Source organism: Leptomonas pyrrhocoris (genome assembly GCF_001293395.1).
Source record: "Leptomonas pyrrhocoris isolate H10 chromosome Unknown, whole genome shotgun sequence".
Taxonomy (NCBI): Eukaryota; Euglenozoa; class Kinetoplastea; order Trypanosomatida; family Trypanosomatidae; genus Leptomonas; species Leptomonas pyrrhocoris.
Window position 1 is genome coordinate 1 of NW_015438391.1, and position 24,275 is coordinate 24,275.

General features: G+C 54.9%; 8 protein-coding genes across 11 annotated transcripts; all 8 read right to left on the bottom strand.

Moving 5' to 3' along the window:
• Positions 1-591: 591 nt before the first annotated feature.
• Positions 592-3,594, bottom strand: ABB37_09786 (hypothetical protein; the record flags this gene model as incomplete). Its single annotated transcript, XM_015809415.1, has 1 exon — positions 592-3,594. Exon 1 carries the CDS (start codon positions 3,442-3,444, stop codon positions 592-594), a length of 2,853 nt encoding a protein of 950 aa, XP_015651897.1. The 5' UTR covers positions 3,445-3,594.
• Positions 3,595-7,120: 3,526 nt separating this feature from the next.
• Positions 7,121-8,780, bottom strand: ABB37_09787 (hypothetical protein; the record flags this gene model as incomplete). The annotated part of the gene is made up of 1 exon (XM_015809416.1): positions 7,121-8,780. The coding sequence occupies exon 1, from the start codon at positions 8,525-8,527 to the stop codon at positions 7,121-7,123; it is 1,407 nt and encodes a 468-aa protein (XP_015651898.1). The 5' UTR covers positions 8,528-8,780.
• Positions 8,781-9,518: 738 nt separating this feature from the next.
• ABB37_09788 (hypothetical protein) lies at positions 9,519-12,157 on the bottom strand (the record flags this gene model as incomplete). The annotated part of the gene is made up of 1 exon (XM_015809417.1): positions 9,519-12,157. Exon 1 carries the CDS (start codon positions 11,019-11,021, stop codon positions 9,519-9,521), a length of 1,503 nt encoding a protein of 500 aa, XP_015651899.1. The 5' UTR covers positions 11,022-12,157.
• A 693-nt stretch (positions 12,158-12,850) lies between these two features.
• ABB37_09789 (hypothetical protein) lies at positions 12,851-14,746 on the bottom strand (the record flags this gene model as incomplete). 2 transcript variants are annotated; one of them, XM_015809419.1, is made up of 1 exon in its annotated part: positions 12,851-14,746. In XM_015809419.1, exon 1 carries the CDS (start codon positions 13,835-13,837, stop codon positions 12,851-12,853), a length of 987 nt encoding a protein of 328 aa, XP_015651901.1. In that variant the 5' UTR covers positions 13,838-14,746. The 2 variants fall into 2 exon arrangements, with proteins under 2 accessions (XP_015651901.1, XP_015651900.1); XM_015809418.1 differs by having other exon boundaries at positions 12,851-14,682.
• Positions 14,747-15,635: 889 nt separating this feature from the next.
• ABB37_09790 (putative mitochondrial hypothetical protein) lies at positions 15,636-16,232 on the bottom strand (the record flags this gene model as incomplete). Its single annotated transcript, XM_015809420.1, has 1 exon — positions 15,636-16,232. Exon 1 carries the CDS (start codon positions 16,137-16,139, stop codon positions 15,636-15,638), a length of 504 nt encoding a protein of 167 aa, XP_015651902.1. The 5' UTR covers positions 16,140-16,232.
• Positions 16,233-16,589: 357 nt separating this feature from the next.
• Positions 16,590-17,739, bottom strand: ABB37_09791 (hypothetical protein; the record flags this gene model as incomplete). The annotated part of the gene is made up of 1 exon (XM_015809421.1): positions 16,590-17,739. The coding sequence occupies exon 1, from the start codon at positions 17,502-17,504 to the stop codon at positions 16,590-16,592; it is 915 nt and encodes a 304-aa protein (XP_015651903.1). The 5' UTR covers positions 17,505-17,739.
• A 681-nt stretch (positions 17,740-18,420) lies between these two features.
• On the bottom strand, positions 18,421-21,366 carry ABB37_09792 (mitochondrial edited mRNA stability factor 1 subunit; the record flags this gene model as incomplete). Of its 3 annotated transcripts, none has more annotated exons than XM_015809424.1 (1): positions 18,421-21,366. In XM_015809424.1, the coding sequence occupies exon 1, from the start codon at positions 21,115-21,117 to the stop codon at positions 18,421-18,423; it is 2,697 nt and encodes an 898-aa protein (XP_015651906.1). In that variant the 5' UTR covers positions 21,118-21,366. The 3 variants fall into 3 exon arrangements, with proteins under 3 accessions (XP_015651906.1, XP_015651905.1, XP_015651904.1); XM_015809423.1 differs by having other exon boundaries at positions 18,421-21,358; XM_015809422.1 differs by having other exon boundaries at positions 18,421-21,352.
• A 466-nt stretch (positions 21,367-21,832) lies between these two features.
• On the bottom strand, positions 21,833-23,530 carry ABB37_09793 (hypothetical protein; the record flags this gene model as incomplete). Its single annotated transcript, XM_015809425.1, has 1 exon — positions 21,833-23,530. Exon 1 carries the CDS (start codon positions 23,261-23,263, stop codon positions 21,833-21,835), a length of 1,431 nt encoding a protein of 476 aa, XP_015651907.1. The 5' UTR covers positions 23,264-23,530.
• Between the last annotated feature and the right edge of the window lie 745 nt (positions 23,531-24,275).

Below are 24,275 nucleotides of genomic sequence, written 5' to 3' on the forward strand. Positions count from 1 at the left end.
GATAATAATAATATAGCAGTGGCTTTTTGCGAGCGAGCACTTCAACGGTGAAGTCAGAAACAGCAGGAAAAACAAACACAAACAATATATATCATTATGGCAGAAGATGGAGAGGAGGGAGCGTGGTGCGACAGCTGGAGCACGGGGCACAGAGATACATCCATCGAAGCACATGCGCGACAGACGAAGGGCGGAGTTCCTCCTCGCGACCCAGAGAAACAACAACAAAGAGAGAACAAAACTCACGATCTGCTGTGCAGCGAGCACACAGGACAAAACGTGAGCAGTTTGCCCGGAGTGTTTGCCGCAGGTTGCAACATGGGCGCTACCCCCGTATGCGCGGCGAGTTCGTTGCGTGACCAAGGCAGTGACCTGCTTCACACGACTTTTGTTTTGTGTGACAAGATGTCAGTGGTGCTGTATCGTACGTCAACGTCTCGCTACACACATCTCATTAAGAAAAGTGCAAGAGGAAAAACTCAAACACTCTAATTTACATCGAAAAACCACCGCGAAAGATAACCAAAACCACCGCCCGGCGTTTGGTAGCGCGATGACTCCGTAACTGAGTAACAGAAGAGAATGCTGCCACTACGCCTCGTCGTTTGGCATCAAACAGCAGTGGCGTGTCAGCGACAGGCGAAGTGGCAGACAAAGCGCCATGAAGGCCTCATTCGAGAGACCGGCGTAGCGCCAGCGCGTAACGGATGCGCTGGACGGATAGGGCCGCAGTTCCAACGAGCTCTTCCTAATCTGGCCATCCTTCGCAGAAGCGCTTGGGCTCGCCACGTCGGCGCCTTCCGCGACTGCCGAGGAGGCAGCGGAGCGCTGCGGCTGAGCTGCCTTGCGGACTCGATACTGTCGAAGGGCCGCCTCCTTCCCCAAAGCACGCCCGTCCCCCGACGTAAAGCCAAGAACGTCCTCCCCGTCAATTTTGCTTTCTGCAGCGCGGGCGTTGGCGTCGAAATCGAACACGGCCTGTGTCGCCACTGCATTGCCCGAGAGCAAATGGCGATCCTCCGCTTCCGGGGCCTTCATTGCCAGAGTGGGGGTTTTCGCCCGCGCGACACCCAGCAAAAACTCCCCCTCTTGCAGGAGCACGAGATGACTTGCTAGATAGGTAGAAGTGCACAGGACGGCGGAGGCGGCCGCGGCGCGCTGCGCCGCCGACGAGGCATTTTGAATGTACTGACCCAGCTCCAGCTGCACCGGCACCGAAGCGAGCAAGACGGGGTGCAGCTGCGCAAAGGCGCTCATCGGCGTCCGTTGAAGAAACTGCTGTTGCAGCCGCTGGTATGGGGCGTAGAGGTAAAAGAAGGCGACAGAGAAGGGCAGTGCCCACACCGTATTCCCGTCCTGTGCACACGTGGCGAAGCGCGCGGTGCTGTGACGCGCGAAAGGCGATGCGCCAAGAGCTTTGGTAGCCTTGGTGTTGGTGTTGACGCTTGATGATGTCTTCGTCGGTGCAGCGGCATTGGAGTAAAGTGACATACAACCCAGCACCTCCGCCTCGCCGACCCATTGACCTGGCAATACGCGATTTACCTCGCCGCCTGCGTGCAGTGTCACACATGCCTGCGACTCCGCCACGTCCGTTGGCAGGAAGTACACGTACTGGCTGTCGGCTTCTCCCTCCGTGTAGAGGACCTGGTTATGCTGCAGCTGCACCGGCTCCAAAAGCTCCGCCAGCCGCCCTGCCAAGTAGCCCCATTGTTTGTCTTGGGTTTGGCAGATCGTCACGTAGTTCTCCTCGGCCGTAGTAAGGAGGTCCGCGTCCGTGTCATGTCGCATACCGGGTGGTGCCTGCGGGGGCGGAAGGAGCTGCTGGCGAATGCTCTTGAGAAACGAGCTCGACGAAAGCGCCTCCGCGGTGGGACGACCACTTAGGCCGACGCCGTCGCCGCCGCCGCCGCCTCCTTCGGCGTCCTCCGGCAGCGGCACGTTGGCCCACACCGACCGCCCACCCAACACCCGCTGCCGCGCCACCTGCCGGTCGAGAAAGGCCGAACGAACGACCTCTGCACACTCCGGCGTCCACGACGAACTCACCCGCGCCGTGGAGGACACCGCGGCCGCCGCCTCCGCCGCGTCGTAGCACAGATAGGCCACCTCGGTGCTCGGCCGGAAGGCGGACAGCAGCCCGGACGGGGTCGAAGCCGCCGCCGCCGCAGCGCTGTCCACTGTGGCGTAGCTGGAAGCCTTTCGCAGGGCGCTCGAGCCGGTCGCCGCCGGAGTTGTGGAGGAGACTGACGTGGTGGATAAAGTCTGCGCCGTGTAGCGACGGATGTACGCGGTGCAGTTGCCGAGAAGCCACGGCACGGAAGAGACGCCGACCTCCAAAGCGCGTTGGACTTCGTTAAGGGTCTGGGCGGACCAACTGGTTTGAATCGTCGAAAGAGGCGAAGATGGCGGCCCCGTTGCAGGCGAGGATGCCGCCGCCGCCGCCGTCGGTTCCGTGTTGTGCGCTAGGCGAAGCTGATTCAGGCGACATTGCGCCAACAACATTCGCTTCTCACTCTGCTGCAAGAGCGTGTCATCAAGCACGACGGTGGTTAAGGAGGGGGTCGACTGAAGCAGGCGAGACAGCGCAGGCACGAGAGCCGAAGCGACCGGGTTGCCGGAGAGATCGAGCAGATGGAGACACGGATGACCCTGCAGTGCCTCCAGCACGTATAGTAACACCTTGTTGCCATTGCCGTGGTGCTGCTCGGAGGTCGCGTCACTGGAAAAGTCGAGGGAGAGACGAACGAGGCGCACAGTGCGGAGCCGTGGCAGCAGGGAACACATTTCCTCCGCTTCGGGTGAGCTGCCGCTGTTGGAGGACGGTGCGGCTCCCTTACTCCACAGCGGGGCTACGGCTCGCACCACCACCGCGCGCGTACGGCTACGAGAGGCCGATGGGGAGGGGTGGCGGTGTCGTTGGGCGAGGGCGACGCGGTGCACGCGGCACAAATCTGCGAAGGCGAGAAGCGTCTTGGGCCCGGCGTAACACGACGAGAAGTCCAGCGCGGTGGCACGCGAGTAGAACAGCTCGGCGTCCTCCTCCTCATCACTTTCGTCCCTCGGTGTGCACCGATCTGTTGAAACTGAAGCGTGCCGATGGGCGACGAGGGACGACCCGGCAAGCATCGAAGCCCAAAACGCCGGCACACGAGCAGCGCCGTGATACGCACACAGCAGACGAAAGTACTCGAAGAGAACGGTGGGCTGCTCCACTACGCGCCGCACTGTGGACACACTCATTTTGGATTCGACGTCGTCGGAGAACGCGGCGGTTTGGTCCCATTCGGAGTCCTTGTCATCAGCGCTGCACAGCGTGGCGGAGGCTTCGCCGAGATCGTTGTTGAGACGAGCATGCGCACCAACAGGCTCAGGAGAAGCGCGAAAGTTTGGCAGCAACGATGTAAGGACGTGCGCGTGCCGGCTGGAAGGAACTGCCTTCATCTTTTGTTTTGTTTTGCTGTTTGAGTCCGAGTGTATGCCTGCCAGCTGTCGAATCGCTTTTGTTGGCAACGCTGAAGGCAAGTCAATGCTGGTGACTTCTTGAGGACAGTTATGTGCCGGCAAACAAACAGCGCCAGTGTGCGGCTAATCTTCATCATTTGAGTGTAGTGTGAGAGGGGAGGAGAAAAAATAAAGAAAGAAGGAGCAGGTAGAGCAGCGGTCACACCTTAAAACTTAAAAAAAGAGCTCGATGTTTTTTTTTTGCCCGTTCCTCTTCTACATGGAGCACCTCCTGTGCTTCGGACGACTTGTTTTGTACCCGAATGGAGCCGCTGCAATTCGTGCGCAGGCGACGTAGGCTTACGCTGCCGCAGTGAAGATGTATTTTCGCCTTGCCAGACTCGCCCCTCGGGGTCGACGAAGACAACGCATCGCGACACTCAACATGAAGACACAAAAAAGCCGGCATTATTGGCCACAGCCACCACGAAGCCCCTCTCCGCAACGCGTGTTCAGGAAGCCGTGCTGTCACTTGCTCAGCATCATCAGTTTTTTTGTGTCTTTCAGACCCGAAGATGTCCCGCTGTATATGAGAAATTGATACGCACAGTAATGGAAAAATAAAAATACAAAGAAGAAATCCTCGTATCAATGGACACCTAGAGGAGCACATGCACTACATCCATATCAAGGAAGCATCCAACACAATGACAACGCACAGTGTCTCACACAGCCACACACAGCGACCACCATGGAACACCGACCTAAAACCAGAGAAATCATTCGTGTTCCATTAGAAAAGGAAAAATGAGAAGACAAACCAAAATATAAAGTGCAGGAACTCGCAAGTAAAAACAGGAGGCTAAAACAATTGGTCGAAAGATATGAAAATGAGAAAGTTTATCAAGCAAAAACAGAGAAAACAAACTAACTTAAATAAATAAAAAATGAGCGTTAACATGAACATCGACTCCCCCCACGCACTACCTTAAAAGTCCAGTGGGAAAAATACGATTTAAAAGGCAGATGCAGTCTCTCCCCACCGAACAACAACAAAAGAACTAACACAGCAATAATAAATGGTACCTAAGAGGGAAAAGGAGACATACAAACAACTGTCATAAGCCCAACACGTAGGAGTTCTTCATTGACCGCCTTGTGTCGATACCATCGTCCAACCCAGCGGAAAACACCGGAGTGTCAGATCATCATTCGTATCTCCTTTATTCGAGTAGAGTCAGAAGAACAGTAGAGTGTCGAAAAGCAGAACATATTGCAGCTCCGTGCTGTTCATTTGTTTTTCCCACCTTCTGGACCTCTGAGACGACGCAGACAAAGAATTCTGTTTACACACACAAATAAAAATGCAGTTGAAGTTCAAAGGGTTCCAGTATGTATTTGTATATTCAAAAATAAAAAATAGACAAAAGGATTGCGGGGTGCACAAACACGAATCTTTGCCTTCGGCTCGAGAAACGATGCGCATTAGTGTGCCAGCAACCCACGAATTTATGTTGTCGATGATGCTTGCTCGCTTGTCTTCGTCGGCGCGATCATGAAACATTTCCCTCTACCCTCCATGTAGAGTCTTTGCAGGAGAGGATAACCCTATTTCAGATAAAAGACCCGTTCTAAACAAACGCATTTACGCGGCACGACAACATTTTTCCCCTTCTCCTTTCGCCCTTCATGTGGTGTGTGTGTGTGTGTTCGTTTTCGGAGCAGACGAATACATGTAAACAAAGCTGCGAAGTTCCACCAAGCAAAACTGTCGCGGGGAACGACGGAGCGGAACAACAACAATGAGAAGAAGAACATAAAGAACGTTTTTTTTGTGTTGTGTGTTGATGTGTTCGACATAGCCTGGTCAGTACTACACCGTCTGTACGGAACACACAAACGAAAGGAAAATAATAATAATAATAAAACTAACTGTGTATTCACATTTTGAGTTTTAAAAAGAAAAGAAAAAAGACCCTTTTGGCACTGAAACAGCGACTAAGCTACACACGTTTGAAAGGCGGAGGAAGAAGGAATGGTGGAGCTGAGAGCATAGTCGCTTTCGTGACGTTGGTGCCGCAGCTCAAAGGAGGGACACCAGAGGGGGACACGCAAAGTTGGGCAAAACAAAAAGAACCAAAAGAGAACAGAAAGTCGGTAAAGGAAGCCGGGGAGAGAAAGGAAGAAAAAAGGTTAAGGGCTACGCCGATGACAACACTGTTGAGCCCTAGAAACAAGCACAAGAAAGCAAGAAAAAGAATCGATTGCTTCTCTATTCGAACACTCCTCCCTCACATGTAATACTAGTAAGCCAAAAGGAGCCAGGCTGAAATTTGCAAGGGCCTCCCCTTCGCCCAAACAGCGGAGCCCCCGCCGATCCACACAATACGCTCCTCACTTCTCTTTTTTCAGTCACACAAGGAGGGAGTCATTTAGAGGAAAGAAAGCAGCAGGAGTTCGATTCCATCAGAAGAAGAAGAAAACCCAAAAACTACCAAATGTAAATCAACATCACTTCAAAAAAAAAAAACGAGCCGGAAGCCGGGTGAACGGACATAGGCGAAACAAGGCGAGAGAGATCAATGAAGAAACCAAAGGAGAACGAAAAGAAAAAAAAAAGAAGCAACACTCTTGAAAGGCAAAGCCCCGTTGCGAGGCCGATCGCCACAAACGCTCCGATAAGAAAACAAAAGAAAAGAAGAGAGAAGAGAGAAGAGAGATTGATACCTGCGCGGCGACATCAAACGAAAGTAAAGCAAATAAATGAGCGCCAACGCTGGCTGCTGTCGGAAAAGCGGGAATGAAATAACGTTCGTGCACGGAAAGAGAAAAGGTACGGAGGTGCAGCGCTGCATCGCGGTGTAAGTTTTAAAAAAATATCTGCCGAACATTCTTCCTTCATCATCAAGAGAGAGAGAGAGAGAGGCAGAGACGAAACCATGGGTCGTGCACGAACAGTCCCATCTCTCATCTCCCCACGATGACGACGCCGCAAACAATCGCAGCTATGCATCCCCCTCCCGTACAAAGAAGCAACAGCAAAGAGAAACTGAAGCCTCGTCAAAATGAAACGAATAGAAATTACGCTCCGGACCAACAGAAAAAAATATATGAGGAAAGGGCAGAATACTACTAGTAAAAAAAAAAAATGCGGCTGTAGACATAAAGCGTTTTTGATTTTGTCAAGAGGCGATTACAGAGAAATGAACGAAATAGACAGCGGACAAAGCGGCACAGCAGGGGCGCTGTGCGGGAAAAGAAAAGAGGCAAGGCCAAACATACCTAAGCAGTTCCGTGCTGTGAAAGAATGGGACATCGTCAGCAAAACGCAGGTGGTTTAACAGAAGTGCTGAAGCCGTCTTTGTTTTCACATCATATTCACATGCAACGAAGAAGAAGCAGAGCAGGAAGAGACTAAAACAAACGAAAACAAACAAAAAAGGTTCGGAAGCAAACAGAGCGTCAACTCGGCACGATAATCATGAAATTTACAGAGGGGGACATTCCTCGCTAATACTGCCGCAACCCACGTGCCCAACCACACACAGTTCTGTCTATCCATCGTTGTCGACCTTCCCTTGGTTACCTTGTTTCGCCCAGCTTCTTCTACGATCAGGGCTTACCGAAACTCGTCTTGCACTCACTTCCGATAAAACAAAATGAAAAACAGAGAGCCTCAGTCCAGAAAGCTCACCTTCGGATGGCGCCGCATCCGTCGCACCGACGCGGACGAGCTGAACAGAGAGCCGCTGAAGGAGTCATCCCGGAAGAAAGCTTCGTCAAACGGCGCCGGCGAGACGGACGGCGTAACCGCGTCGGCCACCCTCGATGCGGTAGACGAGTTGCTGAGAGAAGCTTCGAAGTTCGGCGAAGCGGGCGAAGGTGAGACCTCCGCAGGGGCCACGAAGGTGGCGAGCGACCTCGACTGTGCAGGGGCGAAGTAGGCCGTCCGCACACGTGCCTTTTCCGTCGGTGGGTAGTCGTTGGTGTTGAAGGACCGTTCCGACTCGTACAACACATCTTCGTCCTCGTCCGAGTCGAAAGAGGAGTGGGTTGATTTGGTGTCCCCCGTCGTATCCGAGATGGGCGTCGGCGACGAGGAGCGCGAGAGGTGCACGCTGGAAGCGGCTCGAGTGGCGGCCGGGGCAAAGCACCACCAGCGGTGTTTGCGCGCACAGCATACGAGAAGGACCACACCGATGACAGCGACAATGACGATGGCGACGCCGATGCCGACCCACATGCCGACGCCCGCATGTTTCGGCTCCGACAACGAATCGTTTGGAGCTGCAGTCGGAAGATCAGGTGGTTGCATCGTGGTGGTCGTGGTCAAAGACGCGGTGGAAGACGCCGCGGAACTGGAGGAAGGCTTAGTAGAAGGTGTCGTGGTGCTGGTCGATGAGGTGCTTGGCACATCCGGGATTGGTGTGGTCGTGGTCGTGGTGGTGGTCGTCGTGCTGGTGGTCGTGGTGGTGGTGGTGGTGGTGGTGGTGGTGGTGGTGGTGGTGGTGGTGGTGGTGGTCGCCACAACGTTCAAGCACCCCACAAAAAAGCTACCGCTCGGCATCGGCACCGTATTCCTATACGGGTACATCGTCTCATAGGCGTCGATCCAGCTCGGAAAACCAGCTGTACTCAAACGCATCATCATGATGTACTGCCCGTACGCTTCACCAGGGTAGATGGCGTCACGATTGTCGTTCGTCAGCCAGTACATCATCGCGATGTCAAGCGGCCTCGACCCCTGCAGCCCACCGTAGCCCTGCACGTAGGCGTGGAAATTGCCGACGTAGAAGGGCACCGCGTTCTCGATCCCCGCGTACCGGCCGACGTCCCAATACCATACGCAGTTCGTCGATGCAACATTTTTTGGGCAGTTCGCCGACAACCGCGTTGACCCGCCGAGGTAGGTGAAGAAGCGTCCGGTGTCGACGTGCTCCATCATGATCGTTTTGATGGCGGCGTGCATTGCGTTGGTGGCGTCGGGAATCAACGTGCCGCCGAGGCTGGAACAGACATTGGCGGAGCTGGCGTAGGTGAGGTAAGCGCTGCTTGCGGTAGCCGTCAGACGCACTTCGCTCATATCGTAGCCGGCAGAATCTGCCGAGGAGGGCAACGCTAAGGAGAGGAGGAGCCAAGCGGTGAGGGCGACTACGATGTGACGTGCTGAGGCGTCTCGCAAGCTCCTACAAGGCCTCTTTCTCGAGAACGGCATTACCGGTAGTTTTTCGTGGGATTCCTCGTAACTTTTGCAGACTGTGGGCTTTCCCTCCCAGACGTGCCTGAGACCGTTCCTTCCTTGAGGGAGGGGGAAAAAAAAAGGGAGCGGCGTGCGCTAACGACCGAACGAGATCAGAACCAGAGAAGATCAGAATGAGAAAAGAAACAGTTGTATGTGTGTGTTCTTTTTGATTCTAAGTCGGTCACAACACAGACGTGTAAAGTAGCTCTGCTCTGCGACAGCCACCGCTCGTAGATTGTGGTGCGCGAGCCACAACTCCAGCAGTTGGAACACATTGAAACAGCAAAAACGAAAAAGCGCGTCCTGCCTTGCAAAAAACGCAGGCGGCATTGGAAACGACTACGGCATTTGCCATTCCACCCCTGCGTCGCCTTCTGCGAGGCCGAAACGGGCTCGTTTGCGTAAACGCTGTAGCACCGCCGGTCGCAACAAGCTTGCCGCCAGTGACCAAACGCGCAGCTTGTTTTTCTTTGTTTTTACCTGTTAGTGGAAAAGTGAATCCTTTTTTCCTTAAAGTTGCACTGCAACTGCCTTTTTACGGTGACAAAGAAGTCGTGAAAGGCGAACGGCAGACCGCGCTTCAACGAGGAAGGCCACGTATGACTGAAGTGAAAGAAATATATATGTATTAAAAAAAACCAAAACTTGGGTAGCCAAAAGATCGCAGAAGGGTGAAATTGCGCACACAAGAATATATATAAGGTGCACCAGAAAGGTGTTTTTTCTCCATACGTGGCACCTCTGCTAAAACACGGAGGTCATTGGCGTACTAAAAAAAAAGTACACAAAAACAAACAAAAAGAATACGATGAAGCACACGGCCGTTAATCATTCACTCAGGTCCACAAAGCTCACGCTCGGCGATCGCCGATGCTGCGGACGGTGTGGCGTGCGTATGGTGGACATTCTTCGTGTGCGCGTCAGTCCAGCTTGCGGGACCGGCTCCGGCGGCAGCGACGGCGTCGGCGTGTACACGTACGGATTCGCTATGCGAGTGCCTTTCGACGCAGGGGACGTGACGACGGCGGGGACGGAGGCGGGGGAGGAAAAAGAGCTTGGGTGGGGCGGCTCCAGCTGCATCGGGCGGGGGGCGGGATGACCCCCGCCGGCGAGGGCCCTCGCCACGTCGTGCATCTCCTCTACTGCTGGCACGGCGAACTGCGCAAAGGCCGTCTGCAGACTCGCCAGCGAATCGGTGCTGTCGGCGCTCCCCGAACCCGCCCGGTGCGCCGGCAGGCGTTTTCGCCACGACGCGATCGCTGACGCTGCGTGACGTGGCAGCGGAGGTCGAAGCGCTGCGCGAGGCGAAAGACGGCCGAATGTCTTCACCAGCGTTGCGACGAGAATCGGAAGACGAAGACGACGCATCCGCCGCGGCAGCATCCGCTCGAGTAGAGATGCCGAAGCAGCACCAGCCGTGGTACTTTCCCAGCACGCACACAACGCCGACTACGAACGCGGTCGCCACCACGCCGATCACCACACCAATCCCAGCCCATGCACCAGCGCTCAACGGAGTGCTGGAGTTTTTGGGCTGCGTATCGGTACCGTCGTACGTGGCGAGAGAGAGGAAGCCGTCAGGTGCAGCGCCGCCAGCTGAGGAGACGCTTTCACGGCTTTGCAGTGGACTGCTGCGGCGTGTTTGCGAAGTGGGCGCCATCCTTGTCTTCGTCGCTGCAGATGTTAGCATACACAGCGCGTACCACGTGCCCGTGTTCAGTGTGCTATAGGAGAATTTGGCAGGGCTACTGTCCTTCCACGCCGCGCTCCTACCTGCTGTTTGCATCATGACGAGATGCTGTTGATGGTGGCTCTCAGGGTACTGCTGAGTGGAGTTCGCAGAGTACCAAAATGACGGCAGGTTGTTCAAGGGTCCAACACCGAGTAGTTTTTGCGGAGGAGCGTTGCCTTTGTAGAACAAGAACACGGTTTCCACCGCTCCGTAGCGGCCGCTGTCCCACCGCCAAATGCACTTGAGTGACGGACCTGTGGTGGGGCACGCAGGGGACTGCGCCGACGACCCGCCAAGGTAGCCGATGTAGGTCGAGACGCCCACGTGATTGATCATGTGCGCTCTCAGCTTTGCATGCACCGCAGTTGACACGTCGGTGAAGAGGCTGCCACCGACACGGTCGCACTCCAGTCGCTGGCCGGCCTCCGTGTTGAACTGTGGCGTTACTCTGGCCACCACGCTCACCGCCGATGCATCGAAGATAGCTGCAGAGGCGCAGGACAGGACGCAACACTCCAGTGTCCACAGAAGGCAAATGGCAAGAAGAAGACGATGACGGGGCCGTGACAAGCGAGTCGTACCAATGCCAACCAGAAAACTCATATTTAATGGAACGCACAACAAGTCGGTACGTGTTGAGTATGAAACAAAATATGAAGTTTATAAGGAGAGGGGAAAAAACAAGAAGAGTAACGAAGGGAAAAGGATTGAAACCGATGCTCGAGTACCCTGCTAAAGAGCACTCACCGTTAAAAAACAAAAGGGCGTTAATCGAACACCCCTCACACACCCAGAGAAAAACAACAACCAAAAATTGGACTTGCGATTCTAATAGGAATAGAAATACACGTACAAATAACAAAATCTAACGTAGACCAGGGGAAAAAGGAAAAAGGCCTCGGCGGACTTAACCTGTGTTTCCTACATGCAAAGGGTAGGAGTACGGAGGGGTTTTTACGGTTAACGATGGACGAGCAGCGCAGACTCAATAAGAAACACTTGGATTCGTGGGAAGTGAACTTTATGTACACAGAAAAGAAAAGAAAAGAAAAGAAGAAGAGAGCAGCAATAGCCAGCTACGGGATAGAAACGAGGGAAACCAGCGATATTGGAGTACAGGAATCAGAAACAAAAAGAAAACTTGCGGGGAGGATTATCGGTGCTGGAGCACGTTGTATGAACAGACGCAGAAAACGAAAGAGAAACGTTATTTTCACATTACAATCAAGGAGATGGATACACCGCTTTTTTATTCTGCTTTACAGTTTGCGCAGTCTGATGAAGTCGATCTCGATCTCTCTCCTAAACGTGCACCAGCAATTACGCAGGAGTGAAGGAAAAGAGACTCTTCAGTACCTTAGATGAGGATATCCCTCAACAAAGGAAGAAACAGTATGAGGAATATTAAAAAAGAATACGTGATTTCGTGGTGTACGAGCAATGAGCTATCTGACCAGTGGATCGTTGGTGTAAATATGCATGAATGGATATCCAAGAGGGCACGATACCTCTTTTAAGAAGACTCGGTTTTACTTTTCTCGAGCGTGACAGCTTGTGTTTTCGCTTTTACTTTACTTGGGACAGTTGTCGCGGTAAAACAATTCGGAAACACAAAAGGCAACGTACAGTTGTAATTCGCAGGAAAGAATAAGTTTTTTTTTTGCTTGGTCTGTGTGGTTACTCAACCTTCGTAGACCGCCGCGCTGGGTGGGGTCTTTCGGTGCAAAGTGTCAATTCTCTTCGGCAATGGGAAGCAGGTGTTTCGACGGCGTAGTGGTTGAAAGAACGAAAAAAAAGAATAAAATTGGAAAGAGAGAGAGATCAACGAGCGAAAAGCATCCGAGACGTTGTTGTTTTTAAGGCCCGTTAGCATTCCCGAGTGAGATCAAGCTTGTCGATCGTCATCAGGAAAGAGGAGCGCGTTGAATGATGAGGTGGCTGCCCAGCATATTCCAATGCGTGCCGCAACAGTTTTTCTTTTTCAACTGTTAGAGAAACTGTGTTCTCAACATTCGTAACAACGTCTCCTCAGAGCACAGGACGCATGACTGGTTCTCTTTTTAATGTTGTAGCAATCAGTTTAGAGTGGTCTTGTAGTTTCGCTAAGGTAGACAACGAAATAAAACAGAAAGACGCACAATCCAAAAAAAAAGGGCAAGTAAACTCCCGCTCATGTGCACATGGGTAATGTATACATATATAGGTATATATATATATATATATATATGTGTGTATATATTGTACGTGTTCCTTCGTCGTACGGAAACCACCCGCACATACAACGAAAGAAGAATCAAAACAACAAAACTGGCTCTTTCCTGTAAAACACCGCGATGCACATGGAACGCGAATTCTTGCTAGTCGCCGTCACGCGAGGATCAGCTTGAACTGCTGTGACCTGTCTGCTCCTTCTCTCCCGCGGTGCGGTCCCGTTAGTTAGAGAAGCTCACACTTGACGATCGTGGGAGACGCTGCTTTGACATGCCGGAGAGCCGGCGTTGTGGGGTAGAGGGTTGCTGCTTGGACTGGGATTGCCGTGGATGGAAGTGTCCAATCGGCGGTAAGGCTGGTGGAACAGTTGGCGAAAACGTCATCGCTGGGTTTTGCCCGGTTGCACCTTTTGGGGGCACCGTTCGGAGGGCTGCGTCGCCACCCAAGTGGCCGTTGCGCTCGCCGTTCTCCACGTACACTTCATCGTCGTCGTCGGACGAGTCGTCCTCGTCACCGTTCCGACTTCCATTCGCCGCGTTGATGTCGACCAGCGAGCGGCGCGGTGCGTTCTCATCCAGGGCGGCCTCGTGAAACGCCCGCTCGCCCTCGTGCAAACCGAAGGAGTCCTCGGAGGGGCTTTTGCTGCCGAAGCCGGTGGACCCGCCGGGAGAGATCACAACCATCTCGCGCGGCTTCGGCGCAAACCAGCACTTCTCCTTTGTCTTCAGTTTACAAAGCACGAGACCGGCTATCAGCCCGGCGAGGGCGACAATGGCGACGGAAATGCCGACCCACTGCGCCACTTTGGGGGCCGGCGTCGATGCGGGGCTTGGGAAGCGACTGGAGGTGGTGGTCGTCGTCGTGATCGTCATCGGCACCGCGCCGGAGGACTTCGTCACTGACTCGCTACCCGTGACCTCCGCCGCGCCCCTCACCGGAGGTTCGGCGTTGTCAACATCGGCCAGCGGTGTGAGCCCGCCCGGGCGGAGTACACTCTCGTGTTTCTGCCGCTCTTGCTGGTCCAGCATCCACAAGAGGGAGTTCACCACCGCGTCCGCCTCGGAGCTGCGAATGTCTGTGGTTGCGGGTGGGCGGTCATGGGCCGCGGGTCCGCCTGCCGAAGAGGCAGCTGCGCCGCAAAGATGAACGGTGACAAGAATGCAGAAAAGCGCTTTGTAAAGCGCCCTTCCGCGAGATATGGGAAGCATCGACAGATCAGGCAGCGACAACGGTGGAGGGGTAATAGAAGAGGAGAAATAATTTCAAAGTGAAACGAACGTGAAAGCGACCGTACGCGACCGGTAGAACAGACAGAGAGCCAACGGGAGAGAGACGTCGGGCGCGATGAGAGGAAAGACAGCAACGATATACACAAAAGCCACTACGCAGATAAAGCAAACAACAGGATCGAATGAACGCACAGCAGCGGATAGCCAAACCCGATATAGAACTCAGGAAGGGACGGAGATGATGCAACCTGGAGAGGAAGAAGAAAAGAAGGAAAGAGAAACAGCTTCTGGCAGAGAGAGAGAGAGAATGTGTGTGTGTGTAAAGCAAAACTCTACTAACATGAAAAGCGCCAACCGTAAGGGGAAAAGAGACAGAGGCAGTGCTGTGAACAGATAGCTATGCACATATCACAAGTACTTACCAACAGGAAGAAGAAAGAGGGCACCTTAATCACACCCAAGGAAGCAAGAGAAATTTAGATGTCCCTGCAAGCGCACGTACACGCCTTCGAAAGAAACAAACAAACAGAAAAAAAGAGACGATTCTGGTGATGAAATGAACGACGAGCTTAGAGGAGAAAAGAAAAAACGATGGGTGCTAAATGAATTCGCCAGTTGAGTGGAGAACCAAAAAAAAAAGGCTTTGCCCAGCTGTTAACGTACAGAAGAATGCCTAGCACCGCGAGAAACCTAGGAGCTTCGATACGCACACAACGGTAGTTACCACGGATAACCCTGCTGAGGACAGTTATTGCGAGGCAGCGGCGGAAGTTGCAGGTGGGTGCGAGAGCGCACTTCCTTCAAAGGCAACGAGGGAAATAGGCTTACAAGGTCAATAGTCGCAAGCCAAATAGGCTAGCTGGCAGAACAAGAAGTAACGCGTTGGGCTTTCATTAGAGAGAAACGAAGAGAGAGAGGGAGGAGGGGATAAGAAAAGCTAGGGTCAAAGTAAACCAAAACCAGATTGGTGTGAACACGCGCCTAAATCATTCCGAATTGTATCTTTCACCAGATGCTCAATTACGCGCGACGCAACCGTAAGTCAGCTATGAACGAGATCACACGATACATTCTCGTTGCGTTTGTCCAATAGGAGTTTGAGCTCTACGTAATAAGGCGTACTTTCCACCATGGAAATGCGTGTCGCCTCCAGATGTGTGTCAGCACGTCTAGGTCGCTTACCGGGGCAGGAGGAAAGTGAAGCCGTACGAGCGACACTCGATCCGCTGCATGGCCGTGATCATGCCTGCGACGACAACAAAGGGAAAAGCTCGCTTGTCCTTCTAACCTCGAAGGTTTCGTTCGTTTCTAGGGATTTGTAAACAGCTTAGCACGGGTTTCCGTGAGTCCCTACAAGCTACTACTACACTACAGATAGAAGGAAAAGAGTGAAGAGAAAAAGTATAGAGAGAGAACCCCGCACAGCCCAGCTACCTGTTAGGGACGCTGAATCGAATGTAGACAGGAGGAGGACCGAGAAACACAAGGAAACACAACAACACACAGCAGAAAATAATAATAATACGGTTCCTCCACGGAACTCCGTGGCTTGCGCGTGCCATACGTCCCTTCCCCTTCCTCCTTTCGTTCTCCTCTCCCACACAGAGTTTCTGTCGAGAGCGTTAGGCAATGAAAAACTTTGGCACTTAAGAGCAAAAGAAAAACACTCCTAAGTGCCGCCGCCCCGTCATTTCCAAGCCGCCTCCACTTCTTCGTCTTTCCCCCATCTTCGCAAATCCAACCATTACACAATAGCACTTCATTCGGCTCCGCATCTTTACGCGTACAGCTGCCTCTGGTTCTGCGGCAGCGTGGCCTTAATGTTGACCGGGAGGTACTCCTCGATCTTGCCGGTCTCCACCAAGCGGCGGGCCTGCTCGCCAAAGACGGTGTTCTGAAGCACGTAGGCGCGCAGGCGACGGCGTTCCTGAATGTGCTCGGCCGTGGCAAAGACGATAAAGGTGGGCGCGCCAACTACCAAAAGACGGCCGTAGCCCTGCGGGGTGTAGCGCCAGCGCGACGTCATGAACTGCGTCACGCTTTCCTTGATACGCACATCGATGCCGATGTCGAAGAAGTGAGGGGGGCCGAACTGGCGGCGAATGGTGGCCGTACCGGCGGTGTACATCGTGAGAGCGCCCATGACTGCGGCGGACACCACGATGTTCGTGCGGCGCCACCACTGGCGGTTCTTCTCAATCTCCCAGTCGCTCTCCGTTTGGAACTTGCGCCAGCGGAGCATCCACTCGTCCAAGTACTGCATGGTCAGCTCTACCTTCATCCTGTCGGGGGGAATAGAAGCGCGGGGGAGGGCTTAAGAAAAGAAAAGAAGTGCCGGAGACAACAGCAAAGTAATACTAACTACTCGCGTTACTGGTGTGCGTGGAGCACAACGGACGCGCGTGAAAGAGAAAGTGGGAGAGGGGGTGAGAGAGACGCAGACGTGGTAGAGGGAGCAAAAGCGCAGCAAAGAACACAAAGAGCATTGCTTGACGCAGATGCCGTCACCTCAACTTGCATTTGTGTAAGTTGGCAAAAAGCGTTGCTACGCCGTCGAATACAAACCGGTTTTTATTTTTCTTTCGCTGCCAACGGTACAATGGCGGTGGGACGATGTACTCCTTTCCCTCTCTGTTGTTAAGTGTGTCTTACGGCATATTCCTTTGCCAGTAAAAGTCTTTGGAAAGGCATATGCAAGACCAGTTGAGCGGATGTTTGAAGGGCGAGGAGATCAAAGCCAAGACGACCCGATCTCCTGGCAGAGAATCCGCAGCAGAGTTACGCGACCGTTTCGAAGCTCCTTCGTTATTTGGGATCGCATCGCAGCAGCAGCCTCGGGGGCGAGACGGCCTTGGGAACCATCATTTGCTGGCAATGTTTCCCTTGCTATCTGCTGATGTACCTCGTACAATCGCCGCTTCACACAGCGCTGAAAGTCCTTTGCGCTCTTCAGCTCGGCGCGCGCCTCCTCCAGCGCAGATGCCTGCTGCTTTTGTGCCGCTGCAGCACCAGCAAAACCGTTCGTGGTGTTGTCAGCGGTGAGCAACGCCGCTTGGCATCTCGCGCGCGCCACCTCTGATGCCAGAAGACGTCGTGCATCGAGTAAACGACGCTGATAAGAAAGCGATGCGTCGGACCAATACAACAAAGGGCGCAGTTCGAATGCCGAGGGCAACGCGTCTCCTAATGCAGGTCGTCCTTCTGCAGCTACTTGTTCCTTCCGACTCCTTTCAAGGGGCTGTGTGTCTTGACAAGTGCCAGGTGCTGTGAAGGAAGCTGACAGCGTCGTTCGGCAAGCCGTGTAGCGTGCGAGCGTTGACTTTAAGCTCTCCCTCACTCCTTCACCCCTCTCTGCTGCTACGAGAACTCGCACCGCTTCCACCAGAGTGTCGGGAACATTGGCCTCCGCATGCGCCTTGTCATCTGTGGTGCTCTGCAGATCAAGAAGAGAGGCTACGCAGCGCTGAAGCTGAGACAGCGTTTCCATGTGCGACGCCATCAAACGTTGTTGCCGGACGCGCACCAGACGCGCCATCGCGTACTCTTCACGCAGTGCCCGATACCGCGACAACGCGCCGTCGCGCTGTGCGACCTCGGAGACGAGCGCCGCGTGGACGACGGTGGAATTAACCGTATACGCTGACATGCGTGATGGGCCAACAAATATCCACGCGAACGCAAGCAGTATAGAGAATCTAAAGGAATAACTCCGTGTGTGAATCTATGAATCCTTAAAAAAATAAAAAGGTGAGAATGAAAACGACGAGAGGATGCGTGCGTGACCAATAACAGTGAAGGAAAAGGCGCGCCGTTTTCGGCAGATCGAATGCCCCGCTGAACTATCGCGTGTACAACGACGACGAGTGCGAGCTCAGGTCTACCTAAAAAAAAAAAGGAAGAGTTTGGGATGACATCAACACCACGCAAGGACACGTTATGGCAGGCACCAATGGAGCAGCGAAAGGGGATGACACAAGAAAAGAAAAGTTGAAGTGAGTGATTCGGTTGCAGGTGCGGCTACCCTGACAGAGAGCACTAGAGCGTCGGTCACGTTTTCATCTCTCCGGCGGGCACAGTGGGTCCAGCGATAAGTGTGAAAGCAGCGCGCATCGCAGCCAACGCCACGCCGAAACTCCCGGTGGTGATGAGCAGAAAATGCGGCGAACGGCTGCACCACCGATTGACTCTCACCTACTTGATGAAGGGTGAAAATACCTGCTTGCAAACACCCAGTTGGTATCACAGCGCGTCAACAATAAACTAGCAAGTTTGCGTGTGTGTTTGTGTGTGTGTGTCTGAAGGCGCGACGTCCACCTGTCAAATCAACACGTATTATTCGGGTTTCAGCTAAAAAGAGAGCTTTCTGTTGTCTGTGATTCTTCAAACAGTTTCCTGTGGCCTCAACAACGGCATCAAACGTGAAAACCACACAGTACCAACAACCACACAAAGGGCCGACATTGCAAGAGCATTAACAACTCAACAACGAAAAGCTGAACACCGCAAACGCAGCGCAGAGCGGCGAGGAGGGGGGGGGGTGAGAAATAAGAGAAGAAGAACCGTTACTCCTTCCTTGCCGGTTCGTCCATCGCGTCCTGCAACGTGTCCACCGTGTAGCCCTGCGCGTCCGCCGTGTCGGCTGTCTTGCGCACCTGCATACCCTTCACATCCAGCCACATGTCCATCGGTGTGACGAACAGACTGCGCTTCTTCGCCTCGCGGTACTTCTCGTACAACTCCTTGCTCCTCGCCTCGATACGAGAATCATCCAAAACGGAGTAGTACGTCTTGCTCTGCCCAGACGGCCGCCGCACCTTCACCTCTACTGTCGGCCAGTACTCCCGGCCGAGCTGTGCCTTGCGGGCGTCGGCGAGCAGCTCGGAGACCTTGGTCGAGCCGTAGGTGATGTTGTCCGATTGGTCCTCGTACTTGTCGCTGTCCAGCTTCAGCACCCCCATGCCGACGCGATCCCCCGCGAGAATGCGCAGGCGCCGCTCCGTTTGCAGCTCCACAAACGGGTTGCCGTAGGCGTCGAGCCGCTTCAACTCGTCAAGGCGGCAGCGGATCGACACGTTGCGGTTGTGCACGTCCACCATGCGCTGGTACCAGCCCTGCCAATCGTAGCGCTTGTACTGCAGGTTGTCGTACTGCTCCACCACACCCATCTCCGCCGGCACGTTGAACTGCGTCGTTGCGAGCCCGACGGCGCCAATGCGACGGCGCGTGCGCTGCGCCATGCTGGCCGCCGCCGCCTGCGGGACGTAACACAGACGGATGTACATGCGCGCCATGCACTCCACGTACCACAGCGCAGGGTTGGCCTGCGCCACGGCAGGAGCAGCGGGGAGCAGCACCCCGCTCGACCCCCACGACGGGTGACGCTGCCTAATGGCATCTAGGAGTAAGTCGAGCACCCCGCTGTCCACCTGTGGGCGTCGTACGAGTTGTTGGCGCTCCACGGCCGTCGCCGCCGACTCCAGTTCGTCCAGCGACACGCCCGCCTTGCGCAGCACCCCCAGCGTGCGATCCACCTGCTGATAGGAGGTGAGGTGGCGCACCAACTGCCCCACCTTGGCGTTACGCACCGTGGCGCGGTCGCTGCGGCGGTTCAGCACACCCTGCAGCTCATCGGCGTACTCCTGCGTGAAGAGCCGCTTCGTCGCCCCCTTGGCACCCACCGCATTCTTCAGGATTTTCTGAGTCGCGGCGAGGGTGGCGGGATCGCTCAGCAGCGCGCGTGCGTGTTGGCGCCACCGCGTAGTCCAGTCGACGGCGGCCATCGCCGCATCCCAATCAATCAACGGCTGATTCCTACCGGCGTTGCGGCCGTCCGTGAGTTGAAAGACATGTCGGACGTGCGCCTTGGCCGCGTCGTCGAGGCCGCTCAGGAGGGAGTGCAGCAGCGACTTCACCTCTGCCGTGCTGTCGAAGCGTTCCACAGCGTCTACCACGTCCGCCTGCAGGAGCTGCTGGTCATCCAACATCGCCTCGCACAGCGCCGCCTCGCGTGCCCAGTCGTAGAGCCCCTCCGCCCGCAGTGCCTTCGCCAGACGTCCGCAGTCCTGTGCCTGATCCAGCAACGCCCGTACCGCCTTCTCCGCAAAGGTACGCTTTGCCACGGGACTGACTAGACGCATGGAGTCGGCCGGAAGCCGCTGCACGTCATCGCCGCCAACGCCGTCATCTAAGTGCGCCGACGCACCGCGCAGCTCCGGCGGCGCCCGCGTGTGGCTCTCTGAAATCGCAGCTAGCAGCAGGTACAAGGCGACGGGCGCCGTCATGGCCGGCGTGCGCACCGCATCCTCCATCATGAGGGCATCCCAAGCAAACCCCAGCGTGGCGTGACCGGGGGAAACGGTCGAAGAAAAGAGCTCCGCCCTGTGCGCGTTGACGCTGTCGAAGAAGATGCGCCACACGGCGTCACCGTAGCCGAGGTACGGACTGTTTTTCACGAGCGGCAGCACGTCTTCTTTGAGAAAGGCATTGCGCTTCTCGACCGCCTTGCGGCGCAGCACCTCCAGGGCGAGGGCACCATCCTCGCGCGGTGTCAGCGCCGTCATCTCCGCCACACAACTCGCGTGCAGCGCCGCCAACTCTCGCAGAAAGGCGTCCTTATTGAATACGTGCGTCGTGTTCAGCTTGCCATACGCCTGCACGGCGCGCGTCCACGTCTCTTCCAGCTTCTGCTGTGCGTTTGGAGCAGCGGCGTCGCTTGCTAACCTGGGGATGACCTCTGCGGCAAAGCTCTGCACCATGCGATCTGCCGCCGGCGATACCGGCGGGGCGTCCGTGACGAGGAGCTGCTCCACGAAAACGGGCAGCCGGGGGTACTGGTCGCCCAACCAGTACTGCAGCGTGCCCCATTTCCTGTCCAGGCGCAGCCGCTCCTCCAACGACGGGGCGCTGACCGCGGCGGAGCGCAGTACGGAGCTCTCTGGCGCACGCGACTCCTGGTTCGGCAGCGTACGCGAGTACGGATCTTTATCACTGGTGCCGAGGCCTTCGTGCACTTTGCTGCGGAAGAGATCGGCCGCTGGGGCGGCGTTTACGACGTTGCGCGCAAACGTGTTGCGCAAGTCTTTGGTGGCCATCGACTCGTGCTTCACGAGACCGGCGCCGTGGGAGCCGTAAATGCGGTCCTTGTGCTGCAGCTGAAGCAGCGCAGACGACGTCGCAAACATGCGGCACGACGCCGCAGTTTGCACGAGGTGCGACGCACCCGGCGAGCCCGTCGGCGCGGCGCAAGAGATGCGATACATACGAGCTAGAAATACGTGCAACCGTCTTCGTGGGTTTAACCACCGCCCCGTGCGCGGCTCGGACAAACAACCAAAAAGGCGATGTTGTGCTGTAAACACACCTAAGTGGGTGCACAACTGTTATCGTGTTTTACAGTGTGGCTTCCAGAGGAGTGAAAATACGCGGCACGTAAGACAGATCCCGCAGAGACGGCCAACAACAGACCGTTGACCACGTTCTTACCTCTAACGTTTCTTTTTCTCTCTCTCTCAAACGTATAGGGTGGTGGTGGTACGTTGACATTCCACTCAAGCGAGAGAGAGAGAGGAGAGAAGCGGCGTAGCAGAAGGACAGTCGGAGAAGTCAAACACACAAACACTTACTCGATGGCGAGTCACTGGTTTAGCAGGCCTGTTCCGGGACACGATGGGACCTCAAGACGATTGCCCGAGGCCACGTGCAATATATATACATATCCACGTATATTGGTACGAGGAGCTGTGTTCCGATCCACAGCACTTCAGTTCTAAATATCTCTGTTAAGCCTGCCGCCGGGGCTCGGTGGATGCATTACTGGAATACGATACAAAAGGGAAAAGGAGAACTCTTTAATAAGATAGAAACGGAAAGGAAAAAAGAAGTGGAGAAGAACAGAGTGCGCCGTCGAGAAGCGATGAGACGCTGCGAGTGACTCCTTGGGGAAGCTGTCTTCGGTGCATCGCCAAAGAAAACTCTTTACAAAAACAGTTGGCTCAACAGACACAGCTTTTGAAACGTGGACGCAAAATTGCTACGGTGCAAGCCCACCTGGTGTTCCTTAACGTAATGCAAGGCGCCGTCGTACGACGCGTTCTCTGCGCCTGCCAGGCCCAACAGGAACGCCGACTGCACCGTGACGAGCACCACAAAGAAGGTGAACGTCTTCAACAAAAACGCCTTCACCATCTCGCTCGTCATGCCGAAAACCGCATTGGCGTTGCGTGCGGTGGACGAGGGCGGTGCGCCGGCCCCGCGGTAGTACAGGTGGCGCACCAGCGCGTACACAAGCAACAGAGGGACGTACACCCAGCAGTACTGGGCCAGGCCTCGAACACAAAACACCAGCAGCATCGGCACCAGCACCGCGGCGAAGGCCACAAAGCTGGAGCCTTGCGTCAACACCGTCGGCAGGTCATCCAGCTCCAGGCTGCTAATGCGGAACAGCAGCTCGACAATAAAGACGGAGTCCTTCTTCCCCTCGTCCACCTTCACAGCGGCCGTCTTCGCACGGTCGCGGTCGAGCGGCAGCAGTATAACGTTGAGGTACTCCCACACAGAGGTCAGTAGTCCAGAGAAGATGTTCGCCGCGCCACACACGCAGAGGCGTCGCCACCCGCCATCAATCGAGTCAAAGTGGTATTGGATGTACAGCAGCATCGCGCATGCTTTGATGGAGCACAGAATGATGTAGTAGGGGTGAAAACGAAAGATGAGGCGCTGAATCTCAAGACGGACAGCCTCCATCGTGTTGGTCAGGGCCTCCGTGACGACAGGGGCAGGGACAGGGGGAGACGGGTTCTCGCTTTGATAGACGGCCGCCATCTCCGCCGCTGGTACGGTCACTGTCTGACTGCCCGCCATAAAAGACGCCGGCCCGGCGGTCTGCGCGCGTGCGAGGCTTTCGATGGCGAAGGAAGGATCCTCCGGGTCCGCGCCGGGCGCCGCGATGCCGCGAAAAAAAGCTGCGCTGTCGTAGAGCTCGACCGGCGACATCAGCGGCGTGTGCTGCACGGAGACTGCAACGATGTGCCGCGTGTGGGTGAGGCGGTGGGCCTCGGCGGATGACGGGGCCTCGACGATGTGGGCCGCACGGCTCATCCACAGCACGCGGCTCCACTGCCGGAAGGTGTCCGTCACGCTGCGGTCGCGCTGTGCGAAGAGGTTGAAGAGGGCGTTGGTGAGCGTGAGACTTAGGCTGGCTAGAAAGAGAACGAGTAGCGAAGGAATCATCGTTTCGTCCGGAAGCATCTCGAGGATGGAGCGCTGCGGTTGTGGTGGTTGTGGTGGCGATGGAGATGGCGGCTGGGGCGGGACGGGGCCGAGGAAGAAAGGCTGCAGAGGACTAAACTGTGATGCAGCAGCTGCTGCCCCATCCGCACGATCCATCATGTTGCCGTAGGACGGCATTTGAAGTGCACAGCCAAAACACTTTCTATGAAAACAGACAAACAAAAAAAAAATGCTTTGATTATTGTGTTTCCAGCACAGAGCGAGAGAGCCTCGTAAAAGCGCAGGTGACGCGGCACCTTTGCTGATTGTTCGACGGCAAAATGTCAAGAGAACGTGTGGCGCATCGGCTCTCGGTTGGACGATGAAACAACACACGGCGATAATGCTCCGCGGCACGGGGTTTAACTCATGTGTGAGGCACAACGTTGGAACAGGCAGTGCAGCTCGAGAAGGACAAAGGAGGTCATTGGTGGGGGGGGGGGGGAAGGCGCGAAGGGAAGCAGAGAAGAGTTCATGTAAAGGCAAACTCGCAAGCCAAAGCTGAAAGCCGACATTCTGCGTGTCGAAGCCTCGATATCACAGAGCAGACGGACAGCATCAGGACTTCAACGCAGTCATCCCAACGCGCGGAGGCGTCATCAACAACAACAAAAAAAGAGCACCATAATTGCACCTATCGCAGAAGCACGCTTACGCGGCGCAAGAGCAGCGAAGGGAAAACGTTTCTTTTCCCTGCACACAGTAGATGCTTCACGACCTCCGGCTATTAAGAGCGGTCTCTTTTGCATCTTAACGGAAACACAGCGCACTTGTTGGGGGAGTACACATGTAACTGCAACCGCAAGTGACCATTAACAAAAAAAAAACGTACACATGTACAAGATAAAATACATCTGAGATAGAGTGAAAAGAAAGATGAGGAAACAGCCACCTCCATTCACGCCACGACACACGTCTGCTGAGTTTGATCCGCATGAACACGACGTGGGAAGAAATTGGAAAGAGGAAATGCCGACTTCTCTGAAGGTGCTCGTGAAACTGTGATAAAAACGAAACAAACAAAGATGACGGCGAAGACGGCGTGTTTTTAACCTTACAACCCACTGCATATCGCTGCAAAAATAAAACGCCGTCGCTGGGTGATTGTTCAAGGAGCAGTAGGAGAAGAAGACGAAGCTGATAGATTTGC